Here is a 26,259-nt window from a genome sequence, read left to right as displayed (position 1 = left end):
CTAAAAATCAATTATGCACAAACTACACTCAAAGGCAGCTAGCATTTTAAGTGGTCAGTGCCCATAGAAGAAAAGCAGTGTGTCATGTTAGGTTTTTGCTCTTTTCCCCCCCTGTTTCTTAAGGACATGATTTTCAGATACCTTTTGTCTGCTGTAGACAGTTTTTTTTTTTAGGCCTACTGCTTTTTCTTTTGTTTTTCAAGTATCCAATTTTTTAGTTTATTTTATTTTATCAGGTATCTTTGGCATTTTTCATAGTAGACATTTTTGCAACAGTCTGCTTGCAACAAATCGTTACGTGTAGACACAACACACATTCAATAATACAACTTTTACTCTGAAAATGCTGAAGTCAAGGGCTGGACTGAAAATGAGTTGGAAAACAGTCAATAAAATGTCCAATTAAAAAAAGCTTTGAAGGACCTTTTGAAAGCTAACTAATGACTTACACAGCTTAAAAAAATTACAACAGACTTTGGCTGCTTGGAAACAAAGTATAAAAAAATGAGGGGTGGTTCAAGAGTTTTGCACAACAGTGTAGTTTTCTCTCGAATGCTCTGCTGTTACTCCACAGTGCCTGGAGCTTTCAGTGTACGCTTGATAATAAACAGCATGTATATTTGAACAGTGAATAAACTGCAAAACAATGAATAACATTAAAAGGAGACATACATTGTTAAAATTAAGCAAAACGCAGCAGCGAGCTTCTCTCGCCAAAGGTCTCCAGTTATCAGGAGTTATATTCACAAGTCTGAAAAGTCAACAAGAGAAAATCTGAGAAATCATAATGCTTGTATCTTCATAATTTATATATTTATTACTTTATTTAAGGTTTACTGTCTGGTTACATTTTTATAAATATTCATAGATGTCAGGAAATGTGCTTTTTCTAAATTCATTAACAGATCCTCAGTGCAGACTGACGTACGTCATGTTTCTACTGTTTTTATCTGGAATGCAGCCCACTGTAGTGTCACACAGAGTGAGCAAATCCAAATTAATCACCACAGTCATCTCTAATCTCTTTATTGCACTGTACACTGTGGTTTCTGCTGGAGTATAGATTCCTAGCTTTTTAGTAGGAGGCTCTTTTCTATATTATCCAGTTGCAATCTTGCAACCAGCTGAAAGAGAGAGAAAAAAGGCTATTCAGTTCCCGTATTCAAAACAAAACTCAGATATAATGCAGATAACTGATAAGACTCTCTCATATATAATCAGAAATTCATCCTCCTGTGAAAGCCTGTCTGTCAGTACTTTATGGTAGCCAGCACATCACCAGATGGGATCAACCTATTAACTGCTGTTAAGGTTCAAAATTGAGGAGGGAGAGTACAAACCACCATTGGTCCAGAAGCTCTTGGTCAAACAATGATTTTAATGACTACACACGTGTGGGAAGACAACTCTGTACGCAGACAGCAAGTAGTCTTCAACTTAATCAAAGCATGAACAGATATTTTATAGCATCAGGGTTTGATTTACTGACGCCCCTTCATGCGTCACAGATACATTTTATACATAGATCAGATCAACACCACAATGACTTTTAACCCAGAAGATCATCTTCTATTTTCATGGCTGGTACTTTCCGTTCTTGTCTTAAAGTGAATTGTTCCTCTTTCTTGCCGAGACATAACTAATCTCTCTTCTAAATAAATCTAACTCATGTGTGTGTGTGTGTTGACCTCACATGCTCTTTGTGTCACCTCTTCACCTACTAACTGTCTGTGTCTCGTCCTCAAATGCTCTTTCTCAATTCACCTGTTGCACTTCTGACCTTTCACCAGACCAGAGGCTCACTGAGACTATATGTATGTCTTCTACTAAATAAATGTTTTAACCAAGAACCTCTACTAAAACCTTAATATGAAATGACCTGATATAAGTGTTTTGTAAGCATGTATTGCAATTCCTTCTATGTTCTAGTTTTCCCTCAGCATGTATCACCTGAACAGTCACGTCAGTGAAGCTTAAGACCTTTAAAGAACCTGAACATCAACTCAAATAAGCACAGATATGCATTGTGTACACAATAGTTATAACTGCATCTGAAATACAAAATTAACATCATCATAAACATCTTAAGGCCATCTTAAAGCTATCTGTTACATTGTTAAAGCAATGATCATACTGCAGATTATATTATTAATGCAATGGTAATAATGATGATTATTTAACAATAGCAGTAAAATAATTTCCCTGCTCCACACTGCACTCATAACAAGGTGAGTATAAAGTGAGGTATTTTCTTTTTATGCAGGGCTGGTAATGATAAGGCAGTTTTAATAATATTATATTTGAAATTTATCACTACTTGTATCAGTGCACATTAGATCTGATGGCTGCATTGCTGGTCATGAACTTTCCAAGTAGATCTCACCATATCAAATTGGCCAGTCACTCAGTATTAGCAGCTCTACAGAATATAATGGCAGCTAATGACAGTTCAGCCTTGATATGAGCTCTTTCCCTGACCGTCTGTTGTTAGTAATGGCTGAGGGAGTGGTGTAGTGGGCAAGTAAAGACCATGGCAGGTTAGACATCAATCTCCTCTTGTGGGGGAAAGGTCTCTCTTTGAGACTGATAAATGTTAATTACTCAATCCTGACATCAGTCAGAGAGCGCAACCCAGGCAGCAAATTAAGGAGCTGGTGATGGAGAAAGGGGAATTACTTGTGAGTATGAGGCATTTTTTTCCCATATTAGTTTGTATTTTAAGTATTTATTTTTTTTATTACCTTTTTATAAATCTAATTGAAAATCACATTCTGAGTCCAAAGGAACTGAATTAAAATGCTGGACGAGTGCAGTAAAATATTCACTTTGGTCTACTATCTATTTGGTTTATTATCTGGCAAACTTTAACAACTCGTCTTTACCTCACAAAGCCCCGTCTGAGTTTTTAAAGGCCAGTCTTTAAAATGCACTTTGCATTAGTTTCAGCAACCAAACTTAAGCCATGTTTAAACTGCCCACTCTGAACAATGCATGCTCATGTGGATGCTTGTGTAACTATAGAGCTGTGCGACTGACAGATTTAAATTACTGGTCACTTTGTTAGGTGACGCTTCTGATAAGCCAATTACATGGCAGCAGCTCTTTGCATTTAGGGACGTAGACTCTGACTGTGGTGGGTCTGAGTGTTTCAGAAACTCCTGATCTGCAGTAACTTCCCCACTCAACCATCTCTAGGGTTTACAGAGAACAGACTAAAAAAAGAGAAAATGCACAGTTCTCTGAGCAAAAATATTTTATTGATCCTAGAGGTCAGAGGAGAACGGCCAGACTGCTTCATGAAGCTAGGAAGGCAACATTAACTCAAACTTGTTACAACCAAGGTATACAGAAGAGCATCTTTGAATGCGCAACATACTGAAGCTTGAAGCAGATGGGCTACAACAATCAAGAACAGGAAACTGAGGCTACAATTCACATGGATTCTGGCCAATAGATGAAAATTTTTACCTGGTCTGATTGGTCTTAAATTTTTGCTGCAACATTCAGATGGTTGGGTCTAAATTTGGTGTACACAACATGAAAGCATGGATCCATCCTGCCTTGTATCACAATTCAGGACTGTGGTAGAGATGAAAAGGTGTGGAAAATATTTTCTTGGCATACTTTGGGCTCCTTAGCACCAAATTGAACATTGATTCAGTGCCATAGCCAACCTGAGTATTGTTGCCGACCTTTTCGATATTTGCCCATGGCTGCTTCCAGCAGGATAATGCACCACATCACAAAGCTCAAACTGTTTTTTTGAACATGACAGTGAGTGCACTGTATTTAAATAACCTCCACAGTCAAGGGATCTTATTAGAGCACCTTCGGGATGTGCCGGAACAAGAGATTCTTATCATGGATGTGCAACTGACAAATCCACAGCAACTGTGTGATGTTATCATGTCAATATGGACAAAAATCTCTGAGGAATATTTCTGGTACCTTGCTGAATTTAAACTCCAGAGGTACATCTAATAAAGTGGCTTCTAATTGTGTATTAAATTACAAAAATTGTGCCCTAGGATTGCAAAAACAAGAGTGGTACATTATTCAAGATAAAACATTTATTTCTTTTCATAATGGTGCTCTAATTTTTTATGTGTATTATAAATCCAAGGCTCCCCTTTAAATTTATATATCTCTTTAAAAGGTAAAACTGACAGAGTGGCTGTACACTGTAAAAAGAATAACCCTATTCAAATTAAAAAAAATGATGTCCAATTGTCACATCCAAAATATTTGGCTTCAGAGAATCCAAATTGAGTCACTTGATTTGACCTGATACTTTTATGTTGATATAAACAATATTACTAGACTTGACTGAAACTTTAAATTTTGCATTGATCCAAATTGATTTTTTTACATAGAACCATATTTTAATTATTGAACCAAGCTAATATATTGAAATTTAACCAACCTAATGTATTCACATCGAACCAAATTAACATGAACTAATATGTTTGTGTTGAAGCCAGGTAATTGATTTACATATATTCAAACTATATTTTTTACATTTCATTTTATTTCAGTTCAAAAACGCTCTGCATTTCCTATAAAAAACAAGACAGTTGGCCAACCAATTATTTCAAAATTATTTATTGTTCCAAACCATTTTAACTATAATCAATAGAGAGGATTAGTAATATACAGATTTAGTGCTACGGCAGAAATGATTAGAGAAATGTTTGTTTTATAAAACCTGCAACCTTTTGAAAACCAGTATAAAACCTGCAACCTTTTGAAAACCAGTATAAAACCTGCAACCTGTCTAAAACTGGCATAAAACCATTATAAAAACTCTTTTTAAACCAATTTGCAAGTACTCAAAAATGTTTATATGTGCACTGTGCCTGTACAATGTAAAAAAAAAATCTACACATGTATCAATGAAATCAACTTAAATCTCCCTTTCAAATGGGTGTTCTTATAATTTTTGAATGTAGAATACCACTGCAGGCCAACCAAGAAAATAACCAAGCACACATGCACATGCATGTGCACATACACATCCACACATGCATGCAAACACACTACTGTGCAGTGTTAAGTTCACAATTAAGTTTGCGAATCTTAGAGGTCATCTTGTTAAAGTCAAGCTCCATCATAATCTTTTGAAGAGCCTCAAAGGTGAACCTGAATCCTCGTGGATATTCCATATTAAGAGCATAACAGAGTCCAAAGACCATTGCCACTCCAGCTGCCACAGAAGGCAACTCATTCAGGACTTCCACACCATCAATGATTATCCCGATGTCTCGACGCTGATGTAGGAGGCTTGAGTTGTCCCTGAAGATGAAGAGTGCCATGGTGGTTACTCTGCAGCTCTTCCTCAGCTTCATCTTTCTGGGATATCTTGAGGTAAAATATGGAACAAAATGTACAAGTGAAGAACTGAAGTCTGGCACACCTGATAAATCTTTGACCATAATAAACTACTATTTTGATAGTTGTTTGGTCACAGACTATTAGAACAATTATTTGACTAATCAGATTGTGAATTGCATAATCATTAAATTAAATCAATGGTGGAAAATTTTCATAAATGTTCCACAAAGCCCAAGAAAAAAAAGAAAACAATACAGAACCCTAAGATATTAACTTGATGAGTTGATTAATTGTTGCTGTCCTACATTAATCACTGCATTTAATAGCAGAGTTGTCAAATTTACATCAAGAGACTGCATCTCATGTAGAGACAGAACAGATATGGACATACCATGTATTCTTTTATCAAGTCCTCAACACATCAGCAAGGTGAATGAGAGGATAATGATGGAGGGTCTAGATTATTATGAAATGTTTAAAAAGGATGTGCAGTGTAAATGCAAAATGATACCTGTTCAGATTAAATGAAAATGTATGCTTCAGCCATGGAATGGATGGAGCGATCTGTGGTTCTGAAAGCATACAGAAAAAAAAGAATAATGTTACTTCTCTATAAAACACATAACATAGAAAAACCAAGAAATACGTAACATGACATACACATCCTTATAAAAAGCTAGTACTATAATTTGATTTAGGTTTACCAAACAGTCTACAGACCAGCCATTAGCGACTAAGTTTGGCATAGGGTCAATTTAATGCTGTTAAAATTAAAATTTCTTCAGAAAATGCACATTTTTCCGAGCCGCGCCTGAAAGTCAATTGAAGGAATTAGTCTTATGTCATTGATCTTATATGCTGGCGTGTTATTTCTGTCTCTAAATCATGCACATTAATAATTATCTTTTGCGCTCGGTGTACACACACATAACACACAGATATTTATATGAAGAGAGACAGAGACAAACGTGCGCGCACAAACACAAGCTTGTGTCTAGAAACCGCGCGCTCACCAGAAAAATTCAAACGAAGCGGAGCACGGAGTTATACTATGAATGTTATGAACTATGAACTTATGCTAGCTAGCTGTATCCACCACCGATGCATCGTGGTAACGCTAGCTAGTTAGTATACTGGTAAAAAACGGCTTTTTGCCTAACTTGCATTCCTGACTGTGATGGTCGGTTTCTGGTAACCAGTTCTAACGTCGCGCCGGATAGCTAGCTAGCTTGTAGCTAGCAGCTACAATCATGCAAAAATTAGGGGTGGCTGTCGACCCAGCTTAAATGGGGTTATTTTCTGCAATTTTGGCAATACAAATTATAAAAGCTTTTGTAACACACTTGGCTTTACTTACGTTTATTTTCAGATGAAATTAATCAAAGATGTGACACGATGTTTCCAGCAGCCATGCAGAATAAAAATGGGTCCTGGTCTATTTCTGGTGGGCGTGTTCAAGTGCAAATCACTTTGACTCAAATTAAAGATATTATCTGTTCAACATGAAAAGAAATATATGTTTTGAGAGAAATCAAAAACTTTGCGTTGTGTCCTTTGTACAGATATTTAGTTTCATCCAAATCAAAAGTGGTATTTTAAAATGCAAAAAGAAAGGGTTTCACAATCAAATCAATGATTTTATTCTGTTTTGAATGGCACTTATTAGATTGAATGAATGACTGCATGTTAGACTTTTTTCAGTGTAGAGGGTTTTCAGCTAGAGCTTTTGAAACAAGAGTGTCAAAGGAACAACAAATATGAAAAGCATTAGGGCAGGAAGTTTGACAAACGCGTGATGTTTTAGAAGTTGTGCTGCTGTGTTAGTATAGTCATGGTATTAAAACTGACAGAAATAGAAGATGTGAGGAATAAAAGCGAAAGAAAAGAAATTTTCACCAACATTGAAATATAAAAATAATAAAATCGATAGAGCTGTACTGTCAGCACTTGAACACACTGACTGTCAAGCAGTCTGCATTGGAAACAAACAACAAGAACTGGTTCACATCTACATCTACTACTGGCTATGGGTAGCCAGGTCTTAATAAACCCATGCATATTGTCAGAGAGCAAATGATAGAGGTATCCTTAAAGGTTTTGAACAATGGTGGAGCACTGTGGCACAAACCACGCTTCTCAGAAATACATACAAAATAATCAAAAATGACCTTTCAGCATGACCCAATAAATGATCATAAAACAAATTAAACAGGAGTAACTATGATTTGAGGTTTATGAACCGGAACCACTTAAGTCAAAGGCAAAAAAAATGAAGCAAGTATTAACCGGGGGAATTAAATAAGTATTTATTTGGTGCAGGGGCATATCGTCCATCTATTTGTCCTCATTAATCAATATAGCAGCTAACAGCCTTGCTCTGAGTCTGCCCAGTGGAAGTGGCAAGGATGTGATACAGCTAATCAATACTTCAGTGATTTTGCCTCGAAGAGAACACATGCTCTGTGAGTGAACCAGCTGATGAGTCCTCAAGAAATTCTAACACTAATCACCTGAAAAACTAGAACCGCTACAAGAGAAATCTTTTCTTCAAATTAACACACAACTTGATGCAGGCTCGACATTTTTGTGCATGTGAGCTAGAAAAAGAGAGACACAATTAGAGAAGAGCAGACAGCCACAAGGATAGACTACAATTAGAGCTCACTGTATGTATAGCAAAAATAGGATCAGGACTAAACTGATGTTAATGATATTGAGATAAGTGTGTGCTAATTGAGGTTTCTTTGGCAGTGTTTGTGGACATCACCCACATCTATGCAAGCTGTTTAAATTGGTATCCTGTATATGAAAACAGCAAATAAGGGAGATGCGTCTCTTATATTTTATTTTATATGATGTTTTGCAGCCTGTGTTAATTCTCTTCTACCATGGAAACACGCTACAGTCAAAAGGAGGTTCGTGCACTGATGCGGTTTAAATGTTGTCATCATTTGTTAAAAGTCTGTTCGTGGGAAGTTTCATCCTTGCTTTCTCTTTTTAGAGTTAGCTCTTTTCTGTGCTCTGTGCACAAATACGTTTTGAAAAGAAAAGGCTCCATCGTGTCTGTGTAGGTTCTCAGTCATCCAGGTCATGTTAAGGAGCTTGGAAAGAATGGACAACTCCCACTAGGGATTAAATACTTGGGACTCGCCACCATTTGGTTTTAGCACTGAAGAAGCTTCTTCAGGAAACTTAAAGAAGTCCAGCTGATTTATTTCCAAACTCCTCACACTAAAGGCTTCATCTTTTTTCTGAACAGACAAATGTGGGTGACTTTCAGTAGCGATTTGGAGTATATCCAAATATTGTTTGCTTCAAGATGAGCAATGAAGCTGGAAAATATTGGATGCACTTACAAAACTGTGCAAGCAGAAACCTGACAGAGGAGTCAAGATAGATTTCTAATCAGGCCATCAGTAGGACTCACCAATCAAAGAATTATGGTTTGTAATTAAGAAATGTGTTTATTTGTATTCGTGCAACCTCACAATGACACCACACCTATAGTTAAAAAACACTGCTGTATGTGTCCCCACATTCAAATTATTCTTTTTTATTTTAGTTTTTTTTTTCTTCCACTAAACAACTGAATGAGGCGCTCCTACAGAGATCACTGTGAACCAGGCTATTCATTTCTTCAGTTCTGTATACTGAAACAATACAATAATTTGCAGGTATTGATCTCACCTAGCTTTACAAGACAGTGAGCAATCATTTTGCCTTTGAAACCTTTGGCTTTCAGGAGCACTCTGTTATTGTCAAAGTTCAAGCTGGCAGGAAGCTTCCAACATGCCGTTAACTTCCAACTAAAAGACTGCTGGATTGCTTGGCAGTAACAGTTTTTCTGAGAATGAGTCTGAAAAAATTTGACCCCATCCATTCGCACCATCACATTATTGCATCAGGTTGGATGTATTTTCCAACCTAGCACAGATTTAGGGGAAACAAATCCCTGTACTAGTAGTCAAAGTGGAAAGCATTGTGATGAGATAAATCAGCTTGACAATATGTTTCCTTCACTAATGGTTTTCCTCTATCTCTTTCTCATTCTCAATGAGTTACATTGACACTCTGTCTCTGAACTCTTCGGTCCTTCATTTGCATCGAAGAATACCTAAAAGGTGGATCTCAATGTGAAGGAAGACGGGTTTCGCAGCGGCATCTGATCTTTTATTCATAACGCATCGCCGTCATTGTGCGTCTGTCTTTCCACTCTCATTCATCAGCACATTATGATATTGTTTTGTTTGTGTTGCCCCTGCTGCGAGAAGGGCATAAAACAATTCTCTTTTTAAATCCCTAATCAGGTCAGCCTCTGGTAATGACCCTAAATTGTGTGTGTGTGTTTATGTATGTGCATGTATGAGAGAGATATTGGGGGGATATTTAATCATATCAGTGCTTACTCACTCCTTTTGTCTCCCCTTTACTCTTTAAGTAGGAGGGTTCAGGTTTTACTGCATTATGAAGAAAATACATGAACTGCGGTATCTTTTGTTGTAAAACCTTAACAATGGAGCTGGGCTCACAGCTAACCAGCTCAATTTAACATTTATAGAGAAAGTGCAGTGCGATTAATACTCCACTCAGCCTTTACACTCACCGTTTAGGATTCTTTCAGCGTCGCCACTTATGCTGCTCCGTTATGATGTATGGGTCACTGACAGAAGAGATGCTTTACTTCATTCCACTGCTGCATAAGAAGCCACACAGACTTACTTGAGAACGGAACCGCACCAAAGAAATACCACATAAGTGTTTACCAATGGATCCCAGCTCACAGGAACTTTAGTTGTAATGCCAGCAGTATAGGCAAACAGATCGAACACGACACATTATCCCAGGCTGGCAGAAAGCTGTCAAATACATGACTGCAAGAAAATTCGCACTGCAAGGTCTGTGCACTTTAACAGTGCCCATGTCAGACGGACGACCCTGTAAAAAAGAGATGAGACTCTGAGTCGTGTTTATCAGAGTTCACTTGAAAACTTGTAAGGACTGCTGTAAACCAGACACAAGCATCTTAAGTGTCTTGTAAAAATGATAATTTAAGACATTACATTACGATCTAACTGGGGTTGGAAGGAAGACCCCCTCCATCCCAGCAGCAAAACAAAGCTCTGCACAGTGTGGCTCCTGCACTTGCCTCCTAAATGTTGAGAATATCTGCAATTCTTTATGATTGTAAGCAGAAAAAGAATCTTTTATTTAATTATTTAATTTATAAAAGTCGATAAAATGCCACTCATACATAGACAGGAGTGTTTCATTTTTGCTTCATAACTGGGTCTTTTTTAGGCAAGAAAAAAAAACTATATTAATATGAATTATGAACTCATACAATGACTCACTCTTTTGCAAAGGTAATTATCCCGCCAGACGCAAATGCTCTTCTCCTCTGATGCAGTGTGCATGCAGTCAGGTTGATAAGCATGGAGGAGCCTGAAGAGAAAAGGAGGCTGTTATATTAGGACATTATATGGATATTATTACTTGAGGAAAGTAAGAATTACAGAATGCTTACTGCTGACTTATGTGATATTCCATTACATTGTGAATTGCCACCTTCTGCCTGTATTTTGTGTGTTCACTTAATTGACACATTTCCATAATATATTGATGTGCACATATTGCATAAATTTCTGCGTATCAATATGTGATAGAAAAGTCTTACTGAGATTACCTCCATATATTTTATGCACAAATCGCATAAAGATTTGATGCACAAATTGTATAAAATTTTCATGCACCAATTTTAGGCACAAATTGGTGCATAAAAATGAGCCATAATGCAGTAACTGAAGGATATGATGCTTGAAATATCCACGAGGAGCCCCTCTAGATGCCAGTTTTATGCATCCATGCCAATGTTCCATTAAAACCTACACAAATGCATACTGCTGACAGGACATAAAAAGTTCCTGAACTTAGTGGATAAGGGAGCATGGCAATCATACAGAGATCATACATATATCTCTGGACAAAAGTGTTGAGCCATGCCTCTTAATTTTAATAACCACAGGAACTCAGCCACCAAGTGGACGACCAAAATTAAAATTACAGAGCACGGTCGCCAAGCACTGAGGTGCATAGCAATCCCCCCCCAACACACACACACTCAAAAAACAGATTCAGGTCCTCCTTTCAAAGAACACATACAAATTTTGTTAGTTGTTCATAAATGTAATTAAAAAATACCAAATTAATTTGATTTTCTTTGTGTAAACCTAAAATTATTCTAAACCAGCAGAGGCTGATTCTGAACACAAAATGAATGAGTTTGTTGGGGCACTGGGGGTAGGAGGAGTACATTTTTGCAATTAAGTATTTGTAAACTCAAAGAAATAAATTCAAGCCCCTCTTTAAGCTTAAACATTTTTTTTAATCTCATTCAACGCAAATGTAGCACTCCAGCGTTACTGCAATTATTATTCGTGTGGTGAACCTAAATTATTTTCTCTCAAAGCAGTCTTTGTTACAAGAACACAAAGTTATTGAGTTACACAACGGTCCGCCTTCTTTGAAAATTTTGCGCTCTTTCAGGATCACCTAAATGAATGCAGCTGCTCTTGGCCTTTCTGTACTTTTTGGATAAAACTACACCTTCAGGTAAGGTAAAATATTATTTTTTCATATATCCAATTGTGTATTTCTTTATCGGCTAAATCTATGGCAATGCTATTTATCATAGAAGCTTGTAACAGTTGTTTTTTGAACTTTTGGTGGTGCTACCATTCTCTTCTCTGCTTGAATACTATTTTTTTTGACAATATAGCCAGGTCTTTTCAAAAGTGCCTTGTTTTAGAGGAGAAATTGTGTAGCTGCCAACTTTTAAGTCGGAACGTGTGCTAGCTTATTAGCAGCTAGCCATTGTGCTCAATGAAAGATGATGTCCTATAGCTAACTTCTTTCTTACTGTTTTCTTTTTATAATCTAAAAATTATGTATTCTGTGTTTATTATTATATAATGCCATTTTCTAGTAGAAAGTATCGTTTTGAGGTGTCTTTAAAAGCACTACATAGTTTACTGAGGGTGCTACCAAAAGCGAACCATGTGGCCGGAAGAGTAACTGCAGGCAGCACAATGCGCACTCCCGTGATGTTCAAACCTATTTATTATTATAAAAGATTTCGGCTACGTCCACACTTACACAGGTATTTTTGAAAACGGAGATTTTCCGTTTTCGTTTTAAAAAATAATCCCGTCCACAGGTAAACGCAAAAATGAAGGAAAACGCTGCTAGGAACATGCCAAAGCAACAGGTGGCGATATATTCCTAAACTCAGCTAAAAACAGTTTAGGTCTTGACAAACTTCACTGATGGTTCAAATGTTTAGCAACTTTCAGTGTGTTGATTCAGCAGTCTGTATTTAAACTTCTAGTTTACTATATTTATGTATGTTTTATTTCCAGGTGAATGCAGACTTCCTGCAGATCACTACAAAACCCCTGCAGGCGAAGTTCTTGGCTCAGCTGGACAATTTAACAGACAAGCTGATGCAAATTTTTGAGGGGAGCAAAGGAGCAAAGGGCCAAAAGATCAAGGATATCATGGCGATCAGTAGTTTGGTCAGTACTAATGATAAACCCATCAATTAAATGCAATCAATCAATTCCATTTTTTTCACCCTTTTTTTCCCACCCTTGCATTAGTGTGATGACATCGACATAAAGAGGGAGCATACTCTTAAAAGCCTGGTGATCTACTTTAATGAAGATCCAGACCTACTGTTCAAGGAGTATCTGGTACGCTTATCACACTTTCTTTTCTAGATTCAATTTGAGTTAGGTTCATCGCACGCAAAATGCTCATATATTCAAATAAGACAATATAATTGTGAAATATGTATTACTCTTAATAGTCATTGTTGAAACTTGTACTGGAGAGCACCTTTTAAGGGGACAGATTCAGTAAAAATTCAATTGTTCATTTTTTTGGGGCTGCCATGTAGGTATCTACTGCCTCTATAAACACGGTAAATGTGAAGAAAACATTCATCCACTTTCTGTCAGTGTTTAAATTCAGTTTATTTATATAGCGGTATATCACAACAACAGTCATCTCAAGGCACTTCATAAAGTAAACACTCCAATGAAATTCAGTTAATTATGCCAATTAGTAAAAAGTCTTCTATATAAGGAACCCAGCAGATTGCATCGAGACACTGACTAGTGTCACTGGCGTTACAGCGATCCTCTGGTTTCCGGAATAATGTGCCTAAAACAAGCTGTTTCAAAAGGTCCCCAATTGTCATGAAATAAGGGAAATTGACCCAGCCCCCCCACACACACACACACCTACACCTATAGACACTTGAGGAGCTGCTCCTCTATTTCAAGCCCCTCCCAAAGGGAGGTACATAATACCTTAGCCCAAACTATTGATAGAGAACAGATTGATGGGTTTTATTCATGTTTGGAGTGTTTATAGAGGCAGTAGAGACCCATGTTTCAGCACAAAAGGATACAAAGCTGAGTTTTGCATAATATTTCCCCTTCCAAGTGACAGAGCCCTTAAACCTGAAACATCCTGTTTTTCAGACCGCCTCCACTGAGGATGAACAGTTGAGATCCACTGCAGCAACTGTCATGGGTATTTACACCATCAGAAGAGAAGGCATTCAGGAGCCAGAGGATGTTGCAGTTGTCATTGAAGGTACTACAGTTATGAACAACCTCGGTAGTGTCATCATGTCATTCATTGTCCTCTTTGGACTGATTTATGCACTTGATCTGAGCTATCCAAATGACCTCAAGTACACTTTCGAGTTATGTCAGAAGAATTTAATGAATCTGGATGGACAAAGGCTCAGTACAAATGCAACAAATGAAATTGAAGATGTTTGCTTAGGCAAACAAGACCCCAGCACAAAATTTGATTTTGGCCTTTTTATCTCTTTTGTTCAAACTGTGACCTTTTTTTTCCCCTTTTTTTGAAAAATAGAAGTTGTCTATTTTTGTCTGCTGTTCTGTTGTGAGTGATGTAACCTTTAATCTATACTACTATAGATGGATAAAAGGACTGTGAGAATTTAGCTCAAAAAAAATTCAATGGTTGTAACCAGCATCTTCCTTTTAATTGCGTTTGGGATTTTCGAAGAGACAAAACAAATGTTGACAAGTTTGGTGTCTTCCAGTGTTTTAAAGTTGGTGTTCCCGTTCTTATAAGCTTGTAAAAGTTTGAATTAGAGAAATAAAGGTTTTTTTTATTAAAATACCTCCCCTTTGGTAACACAAAATGTTCTTAATGAAAATCTTTTATACATATATATATATATATATATATATATATATATATATATATATATATATATATATATATACATTATATATTTGTATTTAAGTATTTTTGGGTTGTTTAAAATGTTCAGTGACTGGCATAATATGGTGTGAATTGCAATGTTTAGTAGGTTATCATTGTGAATTTGCTGAAAACCTACCTGCAAGTGTCACTATAAATATATATACAATGATTCTTACGTGAAATCGGATTTTACAAATTCCAGTTTGTTTTCAGTCTTGCCTAGTAATACAAAGGTGTGTGCTTTTCAGATTTGATATTCATTTCAAATGTAAGGCACTTTTTTGTGAGCACTTTGATTTTGTTAAGGTTAATTTGACCATGTGAAATGTATGTTTATTCACAAAATATTCTGTTTCTGCTTTTAATTCAAGTGAATAAAACTGAGTTGAAAAAACCAATTTATTTTGTCATTATTTTAATAATTAAATTAGTTTTCTGGTAATTAAAATTATGATTTAGTTGAACTTAAAATAATCATTTCAATTCGAAAGAAAATCTAGCTCAAATGAATGACATTGTATTGAGTTGAACCAACCAAAACCTTTCACATCTTATTAATGTAATTTTTTTCCTTTTAAATCGTGTTCTACTGACTCAATTTAATTAAATTGTCATGATGTATGTAGATTTGGTTGAACCAAAATAAATGTATTACGTGGAAAACCTGCCATCAGTCAAATTGAGTTCATCCAATGACTAATTTTTATGAGTGCACACACACACACACACACACACACACACACACACACACACACACACACACACACACACACACACACACACTAACTGCAGAGCTGTGAACTACCTCTGGCATTAACATCAGCAGGAAAACTGAGCACCAGGAGCGTCATAACCTGTTTTTTTATGGCTGAACAGCTCCAGTGTGCAGGTGGCCCAGTACATTTGTCTGTATGTTGTAAGCAACTTCAAGAAAAACGCAAGATAACTGAGAGGCACAACTAATCACAAATACACAGTTAACAAAATATAAACTTAAAAAACTAAGATATGAGTAAAATAGTTGTCCCTGAATAACTACAGTTGCTAGTGACAGATCTTTTTTGTCTCCGATCCACAGAGATCATTCATCGTGTCACTCTTGTCTTGATGATAATTTAAATGCATAGCTCCACTGCTGAAAGGCTCTGTACTGTTCAATGGTTAATGGGTATCCACAGTGTGTAGGGGTGGATTGGATTTCCCTGAACCACCCTTTGGTACTATATACTATTTTCTACTATGGGGTCAGATTGCTGGAGCAGTCCCACAATGAACTGAGCCGCTCATCTCCACTCATCTCTTTTTCTACTTGGTCCCATAGTTTATGTTTTATCCTGGTCTCCCAATGTTCTACTTTTTTTCTCATCTCTTTCAGCTGCACCCTCCCACCCCCACCAGCCACAGTAGATGGCAGTGATCTCTTCCTGTTTAAAGGGAATTCTTCCTTTCCACTATTGCCACCTACTTGCTCATAAGGCAATCATCTGTTTGTCTCAGATATTGCAGGGCCTTCACCTTGCAACATAAAGCACAGTGAAGGAACTGTTATTGCCTCGAGGTGAAGTATAAAAGGTAAAGTGTGAAGTATATAAATAAAACTGAGTTGAACTGAATGCTTAGAGTTTGTCCTTCTGGTCATGCCTGTTGTATGAGACAAACATCACAATTTTTGTGGCTCCTTAGAAGAAAGGGAAAAAAGAGAGAGAAATGCTAAGAAAGTCAACCCATTCAGTGAACCTCTCACCATTTTGCAAGCTGAGCTGATGCCTTGAAGCATGCAGCATAGCAACCAGTCCCAGAACAAAACCAGGAGACGCTCAGAGCAAACAAGTGTCATCTCATGGGACTCATGCTCACCAGGAGGAAAACGGCAGTCAAGCTTTCTCCTGGAGGCTGTGTGTCTGAGCAGGATCATGCCCAAACTCATCTCTTGCCTTACACTGGCATCAGATAATCTGTTTAAGTGTATTTTTGCCTCTTCTATCATTTCTTTATTAAACACTCACTGTGCAAACTGTTAGGTGAAACCGATGACTTTAGTTCTGTAAAATTAACAGTAGTTCAATTCTTCCTAATGCAGCTATATGCAAAAATCCAATTCATGAACACCTTGCGTGTGAGTCGCACAGTTGCTCAAACCAGACGTTTAACATGTGATATGTTCTCATCAACTTGCAATGCAAGTGCAATAAACTTCTCACAAGCAGCCATAAATGATTAGTTTAGGTCGCAGCCACGATGTTTCAGAATATGTCTGCGACTGTAAAAAAGTGTGAAGAGACGCATAATCAAAGAGGAAGGAAGCTAGACAGAGAGGCTTATGTAAGAAACAATTCAAGGATACTTCTTTTTAGCTGGTGACATTGTTTTGATTGCTGGTTCTAACATGAATATTGGCAAACACCTTCCGCCACTTAGCGATCTGTAAAGCATTAATTTGGCATCATTCAGGCATCCTTTTTTTCTTTTTAGAGTAATAACATATTACAGGACATATAGTGGCTTCTGTAAATAGAGTGCAGGAAATGATAATTATATGTTTGGATTTGCCGCTTGAGAGAAGATGTGACACGCCAAGATCCTGAAAGCAGCTGAAGCCGTACATCATCGTGGAAGTCAGCACAAGACTCCAGCAACAATAAAATGTGCCGTTCATCTTTTATGTTAACCTCGAATCAGATGTGTGTTATGGGAAGATCTCCTCTGGCGCTGTGCTTTGCGGGGGAAAAGCATAATTTGTTTCTCTTTTGATATCTTATTCTACTTGAATGGTGCTATAGGAGCAGGGAGCAAGAAGCAGGAAAGGGGATAAAGGAGGGAACTTTTCTCCTTCAAACCCACAGGGTCCCTCCATTGCTCTGCTGATGGTCTTTAATCTGTGTTTGGCACTGATGTGAAGAGGCTTGAGCTGCAGGGTCACCCTTTTGATACTTTTCAACATGACTCTGGTTTGTGTGCCTGTTCACTTTTCTCTTAAAGAATAGTCAATGTGAACACTGACAGCTTGGCCATTGGGCTTTCACCCAGCAGGGAACGCTGACTTTAAAATCTTCACTAGCTAACCTTTTTACATACTAACAAGAGTACTGTGGCGAGATTTTGGGATAAACATTATTTTTCTTTATTGATCGGCTCCATCCACTGAAAAAGGCAGAATAGAAAAACAAGGTTAAATGCGCCATCTTCTAAATGTCACTGATTTCTTTAACCCAGAGCTCAAGCTTTGATAACAGTAGTGTTTATGGTGTCGTTGTGCCATGTTAGGTTGGCCATCATGTTCAGCCTGCAGCTGATCTAAGACACACTCATAATTATGCAGCACTCTCAAGGTCTGAGTCATGAAGCTGAGCCAGGGCAGCTGTTTGCAGTCAGAGGTGTCCCATAGAGGGCACTGTTGGTTCTCATGAACGACCTGTGGCACAACAGGTTGCAGTGCTCCACTCTCTCTTCGCCAAGTGTACATTCGCTGTCCAGCCAACTTGACAGGCACGAGCGGAGAAATGGGAAATTATGTTTTGCCATAATTAACCAGCTGAACCTGATTTTTTATTTTTAATAAAATGCTTTAAACGTAAACGCGTGCCTCAAGCTGTCTTTTCCTGCAAGGCAGTGCACATGACATTGAGCTTTTCATGTAAAAATCGGTTTATTCCAAACAGTGTTAAATAATTCCTATCTCCATTCCCCACTGGGACAACTCTAATTAGTGTCTATTCCGCCGTGAGTCACGTGTATATGTTCATTTTCGCCCCCGAACCAACAGCGTAATTACCCTGCATCGTGAGGTGCCAAGCTCCTTTCTAATGTGCCAACTTTATTTATTATGATTACTATTATCTTTATTTCCAACGATGTGGGACAGAAAGCGCAGTCGTCTCGTGATCTGAGCTTTAGAAAACTGATGGGACTATACTTGCTGACGTGACTCCCGCAAACCCTCTAATTTGCCAATTCAGCCAGGAGTGCGCGTCCCATTCCACCTCCCTCCACCTCCACCCCCTCAGTTTCTGCACCAACACTCTCCGGTCCACAACTACAGGCTACAGAGCGGCAACAGGATCCGCTTCACCACCGCCTTTCTCCCGCGCTCGCTGTCATCTGTGCACGCGTCTTCGCCGTGCGCAAAGTTGCAGGACTATTTGTGAGATAATACAAGTCCTGTACGACACTTAGCCCTCCGCGTGAACTACAAAGGCGATCTGGACCGTTGTAAATCCACCACTATGTGAAATACAACAAGAAGAAAACAGAATGTCTTACAAAGTGTTTGGATTTTTTTTTCGAGGATTGTTTTTTTTGCTGACCTCGTTGATTTAGGGAAAACATTTATATATATGTACAAATTGCAGCCTGATAAGGAAAAGCCGCTCGAATTTCAAACCACATGCCAACATTGGATGAGACCGCGGCGCCCGGATCTTGTGCAATAAGAGAAATGGTAAGAAGCCACAGAGAAACACCGCAACACTTTCACACACTTGTTCTTATTTCCTTTGATTGACGTTTGCGTTGCTTTATTCGCTGCCTCCCACTCGACAGTTGTTGAAAAAAAACGTGTTTATTTTCTAGAAAGATAGTGAGACTCTAAGCTGTTAAAATTATGGCACAAATTCAGCAGAGGTCTGCCAAATATTGAGCATCCTTTGGGTGCTGGGTGCGATTTGTGACAGACGGTTTGTTTTCACGCGTCCCAAAGCACCTGTTTTGTCCTGTGGGTGGAAAAAAAAACCTTAAGCTGAAAGAAAAAAGAAGTTGATTAATATAAATTCTCCATTTTGGGAGTGAAAACGAAAAATGCGGACTTTACTTCCCTGCTGTTTGCCCTCTACATGCTCTGTGTTTCACTGGGGTGACGCTCTGTGTTCATGTCTGTGATGGCAGGTGGTTTCGGACGGAATACAACAGTTTTGCTTTAAATGGAGAACTGCTCAGAGGGGATAAATTGTGTGCAAAGTTGTGCTGCTTTCTGCTGAGGGAGCTATCCATCCGGCTTCCACCGAATTACCACGAGTCCGAGGAGAGACATGGGGCCGCTCCGGTGGATGGGACTCACCGCGCTTCTCCTGTGCACAGGTACGACCCCCATGCGAAACCACAGTGAGCACTTGTGTTCATACATCTGCACAAGATTTATGGAAATGAAAGTTAATGGTCATGAAATAAGAGACACTATAAATACATCAACCTTTGCTGAGTGATTTCATTCACCTAATGAAATGCAAATGATGTCCTTTCAGCCAGCAGGACATATATAATTTATGAGACATATAATTAGCTGTAAGCTGTTGTGGCAGAATACAAAATGACGTGTAATATTAACATGAATGAACAATGACAGTTGCCTAGAGAGAGTGTGGGTTTGGTTGTTGGAGCAGGATGCAGTGTGTGAGTGTGGCACTGCAGAGCACCAGGAATAACAACAGGCTGCAGACACAACCCAGCAAAGCAGAAGAGATGCATCTTTTCATTAAGTTTGAGCTGCTCTGCTCTTGGAAAAAATAATATATGAGGGTAAATGTGTACTTGTGAGCGACAGCCATTGTGTTCAGGATGCCTAAGTGTATGCATTTTACTGTGAGATGAAGCTTTGTGTGACTTTAAAAATTGCACAGGCTTGTGGAGAAATTCGATTTAAAATGCCAATCCAGGGAAAATCAGTTTAATCCAGAGTGTTTAAATGCTATTTGAAGCTCTATGTTGAACATCCTCTCTTACTTTGCTATAGGTAGAAATCATCTCTAGCCTCAAATACAAAACACTTACTCTGTATTTATGTGTAAATTTATGTGCAGATTTTTGAACGCAGACAGCTTAAAGTTGGATTTATTAACACACAAACTTAAAAATAATACACTAGTAATTTAACCTCATTATCCAAAGCATTCATTTGCATAAATACACAATGTATCCAAAGACTATATTCAGGTAAATTAGGTTACGTTTAACTTTTAATAGTATGTAATGCTTAAAGAGTCACTTTAAGTTGTTGGGCATAGCTAGTTTTTAGTAAAAGTTAAAGTAGGCTACAGTATTGGAGACAAAGTTAAAGGAGGCAAGGGTGAGATGGTCTGGACATGTGCAGAGGAGGGATAGTGGACATTAGTGAAGAAGGCAGGTGGAAAAGAGGAAGACCACAGAGAGGAATGCACTGAAGGTGGACATGCAAAGGGTTGATGTGACAGAGGAGGATGCAAGGGATGGAGTGAGATGGAGGAAGATAATCTACTGTGGCGACCCCTGAAGGAAGCAGCTGAAAGCAGACAGCAGGTTAAAACATGTTACTGAGTCTTCCTGGTTTTCTGTCACCTTCAGAACGAGTCAAATCTTTCTGTTTCCAGTTTTAATCCAAGGCAAATCACATCTTTCCTGGAATACAAAAGACATAAGCAGAGGCATTTATATTCTTTTAGGAGAAGAAATATAACTTAGAAGTGCAAATAGTGATAAATATTCATAATGTGACCTAAACTCTTGCTGTAAATATCTCTCAGATCTACTGTATCAAAGCTGCTTTTTTGCTGAACCTACCAGAGCTGTGCGTTTTTTGATGCTGGTTAAACTGTGAATTTGCTTTAACAAATCTCTGTGATCATGTAACGACTTTCCTCATTTGCTCTAATGGACTCCTTTCTAGTGATGATGCCCTCTGTGAATTCCTGATTAGAAAAAAAAAGTTTTTCGTTTTACTGAAAATTGTTTTGGGGGGAAAAAAAAATTTCTTGAGGGAAGTGATTCTCCTCACAAGCTGAAAGCCACTCCAAAATATGAAGGTATCCAAAGATTGATCCATTTCTCATCAGTTTGGTCAGCCTCTTCAGGTGAAAGTGGAAAGGAAGAAGAAAAAACAGATCCTGTCCTGTCAGTCAACCTCCTGCTGTTCACAGTCTCTGAGGATATTATGTCTCCAGCCACCTGATTGCTTTCACCCAGAGGTTGTCTCTGCGAGGCGAGCACACTGACAGGCACATACTGTAGAGCATACCTACACACACTCACATACTGTCAGAGTAGTCATCAGGACATTTGGAAATATCTACAGCCTGGCATGCAGTAGGATGTGGTGCTGGCACTTTTTGCAGATTGGAGCTCTTTGTCAAACAGAAAAAAGTATCGGGGTGAAAAATTACCTTTACAGGGATGTTTTTTTTCCTTCACTTTGTCATATGGCACTGCCATTTAAATTGCCTTATTTGCACAATGTACAGTTTTTATTATCACTTACTCATCATAGCACTAAAAAGATACCTAAGTGCCTGGCATAAAGGGCACTGTACTAAACGTGGGAGGATTCTCACTTGAAGTTTGCCTGCTCTTTGTATGTGTGTGGGTCTGGCCAGAGTCGATGGGGAAATTGGAATGGACAGTTGAAAAGTTACAAAACCAAAACACTCATTCAGCATTAATTTAATAATAGCTCACTTGTGCTCTCACTTAAACACACACACACACACACACACACACACACACACACACACACACACACACACACACACACACACACACACACACACACACACTTGCCTTTTATATCTTAGCGAGGACATCTAATTGACATAATGCTTTCCCTAGCCGCTTACCCTAACCCTAACCATCAGAACTGAATACCTAACCCTAACCCTCCACATTTTGAGCCTCAAAAATGCCTTCGAATTTGTGAGGCCTGGAATTTGGGCCACATAAGGGGCCGTTGGTTCCCTCAAGTATTGTAACAGTCGAAATTTTGTTCCTCACAAAGATGTATAAACATGAGCACACACACAAACACACACGCAATATTGTGTTGAAACAATAACAGTAGAGTTGATTTACTCATATAAAGTACATAATGCCAGTGTAAACACAGTTTATTTAAGTCTATTCCAGTCTATCATCAAACAACAATGTTAAAATTATATGATTCAGTAAAGATCATCCTCTTTGAAAATGTTACATGCTTTCTTTCAGCATTATTTGTCCATGGCAACAAACAGAATAGTCAAAACACAACAGTCAAGTTAGTCATAAGGATTAGAAATGTTTGATTAAGGTAGAGACTGATAGCTGCTTCCAGCTAATAAAAATAGAAGTCTTTCTTGCATCTCTGAGATGATACAGGGAAGCTCAGTCTGAATTGTTCAGAATTTTAAAAAATGACATAGAAATTGTTCACATATTTAAGTGCAACAGTTCTCAATGTAAATAGAGCATGTGGGGGGCTCTGTAGTAGATAATGTTATTAAAATATTTGAGAAAAAATGTAGAAATCTCTGTACACAGGGGACAAGGCTAAAAACCAATATTGAGTGGCCGTGATCTCTGGGCTCCAAAATCACTGAGTGGTCTCAGGAGGTCTGTAACCCTTTAAAACCGGTCAGAGCGGGCACGCTCCGTTTTGCGCAACTACTTTTAAATCCCAGTAGCACTGCAACCACGTGAGCTAGCGCAATAATTTTTTTTGCATATGAAACCAGAGGAGTTGTACTTACTTCTTATGCCACCAGCTTGTCCTAGGTCACAGTTTCCTTCCACATATAGCTTTGCAAAAACTGCATAAAAAGCACTTGCAGCAACAAAAACATGATATTCCAGAAACACACTTTGCCGCTCCGATCAGCTGTTCATAACACTTCCTGCAACGTCAGCGCGAACTATCGCACGTCCGCCATGACCTGCCCGAAACCAGAAGTGACGTCATTTTCGCGGAAATGTAGTTTTTTACCATCAGGGTCTCATGGGCCTATACTGGTGTTTTTAAAGGTTATGTTTGACTTTATGACTTTCTGTGTCGTTTCTGGGATGCTTAAGACTCATATTGCACTGCTGGAAATAGTTTATTTTGATCCATATGCTGTTTTTTTGCAAATTTGCACTATAATATTTATTTTCGTTTTTCCTGCAGTGTATAAAAATTGGTGTATTTCAAAAATAAAACTATGAAGACACTCAAAATAAATTTCCTGTGGTGGGAAACTAGTTTGTGCAACATTTTGTATTTACAGTTTTGAGGGATAAGCCTCTTAAATTTCTCTAACTAGAAATATATGTTAAAAAAAACAAAAACGATTTTCAATTTTTTTGTAGTTTATTGCACTTTTTTGCAATTTATGTAATTACTATGCACTTAATGCAGACATATTATTAAAATCTAGGCTGTAATGGTTGTATTGATGTATAGCAACTTGAAATGCTCCCAAAAATGGCTCCACACCATGTAAAAATATAATATAAGCTCTGGCGGACTTGGTTCTATGGTAGGTCTTAAAGGGTTAAGAAACAATTTCAGTTTGTTGCTATGGGAATGCAAGTTACGTTATTACCGTACAAGAAAAAATATGCAAAAAAAATCTTGGAATACCGCTAACTTTTCCTGGCCTTTTTTATTTTTATGAGCTTAATTGAGATGCTCTTTCTGATTTCTTTCTGGAAATCGTGGATGACACGTTCTTTGAGCTGAAGAGGAGAGCAATCATTGGCTTGTTCAATAATAATATGATGCTACAGGGGTGTATTAGTGGGTAACTTAGGTTCCATTAATGCTGAATGATATATAGATGTTTGTCCTTTTCAGGGGCGGTCTTGAAGACTTTATCAAGGGGACGAGTGCTAAATACCATAAATATAATCCACTGAAAACATTTAATCCACTGTGGAATGAAAAATTTAACAAAGAAAGCTAAAATTTTATAACGAGTAACAACAGGAAGCACTGGGTTCATTGGTTTCTGCGGTTTTCAAACAGAGCTGTTTTGGAACAAGTGCATCAGATTTAAAATGTATGTATCATATATTTTTCAAATAAAACACACACAAAAAAGTGTTTTCAACACTTGATGTCTTTATCTGCTTTATTTATATTTTACTGAGTATCCCAACTATTTGGAAAAAGTTGTTGTACATAAATATTAAACTCACTCGTCTCTTTGTTAGGTACAGTTTGCCCTTGCTTTCAGAACCACCTTAATTTTTTATGGCATAGATTCAACAAGGTTGCTGGAAACATCCTTCAGACATTTTGGCACATATTGATGTGATAGCATCACACAGTTACTGCAGATTTGTTTGCTTAACATCCACGATGACAAACTCCTGTTCCACCAAATCCCAATGGTGCTCTGTTGAGATCTGGTGACTTCGGAGGCCATTGGAGTATCATGTACTATTTTTCATTTTCAAGAATCCAGTTTGAGATGACTTGAGCTTTGTGACATGTTGACACTGTGGTCATAAAAGACATGGTTAGCATAAATGTAGGGGTGGGTTTTTATAATCGATTCATCGATTAAAATCGATTCTGGCTTGGATAACGTAAAATCGATTCATTAAAATCCTGAATCGATTTTTTTAATATAAATTTATTTTGCCCGAAATGCCAGAATCTCTGGTGACATCTCACAAAATTTCAAGAACCACCAAACAGTTAAGACAGTAAATGAGAGCAGGTACACGGATTCTGCACATAGACTTAAACACACAGCGCGACCCGCGGATCAGAATCAGTGAGATGTCGCCTTTCTCACGGTCGGGGCTGAAAGCCGACAGCTCGCCGATTCTGATCTGTCGGCGGGTCCGCGCTTTGTGTTCACGCCCTTTATGAGCCGATTCTAAAGCTGTTAGTTTGATCTCTCTCCAAACAATATTGACCGAACCAGCAGCAAAAGAAGATCCAAACGCTTCACATAAACATCGTCATGAATTCACTCTGACTTTTACTGTTTTGCTTCCACCGCGATGCACAGCTCTCTCTCTCTCTCTCTCTCTGTACTTCAAGAACAGTTTCCCTTTCTTCATTATTCGCTTGCTTGTTACACAAGTCTACTGTTGTTTACAGCGCTGTCAGCCGCTGCTTTTTTCCCTTTTACATTCTTCCGAAAAGAAAACCTCATTTCTGCTGTTCAATACTGAATAAATTTAAACTTTTTAAAATTATTCAAAATGCAAAACGCTTAACCGTGTCTCTAATAAAACCACTGTAACGTCAGAGGTGATGTTCATATGTTGATTAATGGTTTTCTTTCGTTTTTGATGTACTGCAGAATATTTTTATAAAATCCCAGGCCAGGAAAACCACCTTCATGTTTTTCTGTGTTTTATCTTCAGCTACTTTGACACAAAAGCATCTGCTGTGATGCTCACACCTTTGATAAAGTCTTGCGAGTGTCAGCTTCCTTTTTATAGATACAAAAATATGTAAATGTACTGATCTGAATTATAATATTTCTGACTGTCAAAATTTCCCAGATTTAAATCGAATCGAATCGAATCGAATTAAATCGAATTAAATCGAATCGTGGATCGAATCGATTCGGGACCTTGTGAATCGGAATTGAATCGATTCTAGAAATCAGTGACGATACCCAGCCCTACATAAATGGTACTCAGGGATCCAGACTGTGCCCAGAAAATATCTCCCACACCACCACCGAGCTGAAGCATTGATAAAAAGCACAATGGATAACTGCTTTCATGCTGTTTACACCAAACTACTACTCTCTGAATATTGCAGGAGAAATCGATGCTCATTATACCAGGCAACATTTTTTCATCTGGTGGCACCTGGTGTGATTTTCTGCTGCTGTAGCCCATCTGCTTCAAGTTTTGACGTGTTGTGCACTGACAGATAATCGTCCACAAACTTTGGTTGTA

The 26,259-nt window shown here is 38.0% G+C and overlaps 1 protein-coding gene and 2 long non-coding RNA genes across 3 annotated transcripts in view; 2 read left to right on the top strand and 1 right to left on the bottom strand.

Moving 5' to 3' along the window:
• Positions 1-4,586: 4,586 nt before the first annotated feature.
• LOC112435099 (uncharacterized) lies at positions 4,587-6,757 on the bottom strand. The gene is made up of 3 exons (XR_003024408.2): positions 6,689-6,757; positions 5,843-5,903; positions 4,587-5,358 (listed from the first exon to the last, which is right to left on the bottom strand). It is a non-coding gene; the product is annotated as an uncharacterized LOC112435099 (long non-coding RNA).
• A 4,837-nt stretch (positions 6,758-11,594) lies between these two features.
• LOC143419705 (uncharacterized) lies at positions 11,595-14,552 on the top strand. The gene is made up of 4 exons (XR_013099718.1): positions 11,595-11,940; positions 12,747-12,902; positions 12,987-13,079; positions 13,875-14,552. It is a non-coding gene; the product is annotated as an uncharacterized LOC143419705 (long non-coding RNA).
• Positions 14,553-18,671: 4,119 nt separating this feature from the next.
• si:dkey-112m2.1 (transmembrane protein 132C) overlaps positions 18,672-26,259 on the top strand; it is a 184,126-nt gene continuing 176,538 nt past the window's right edge. Inside the window, exons 1-2 of the mRNA XM_004538248.3 lie at positions 18,672-19,075; positions 19,519-19,710. Of these exons, the coding sequence (XP_004538305.2) occupies positions 19,662-19,710 (49 nt within the window). The 5' untranslated portion in view covers positions 18,672-19,075; positions 19,519-19,661. The remainder of the gene's footprint in view (positions 19,076-19,518; positions 19,711-26,259) is intronic.

Source organism: Maylandia zebra, linkage group LG7 (genome assembly GCF_041146795.1).
Source record: "Maylandia zebra isolate NMK-2024a linkage group LG7, Mzebra_GT3a, whole genome shotgun sequence".
In the NCBI taxonomy this organism is placed as follows: Eukaryota; Metazoa; Chordata; class Actinopteri; order Cichliformes; family Cichlidae; genus Maylandia; species Maylandia zebra.
Note: the sequence above shows the minus strand (reverse complement) of the source record. Positions and strands in the feature narration are given on the sequence as shown.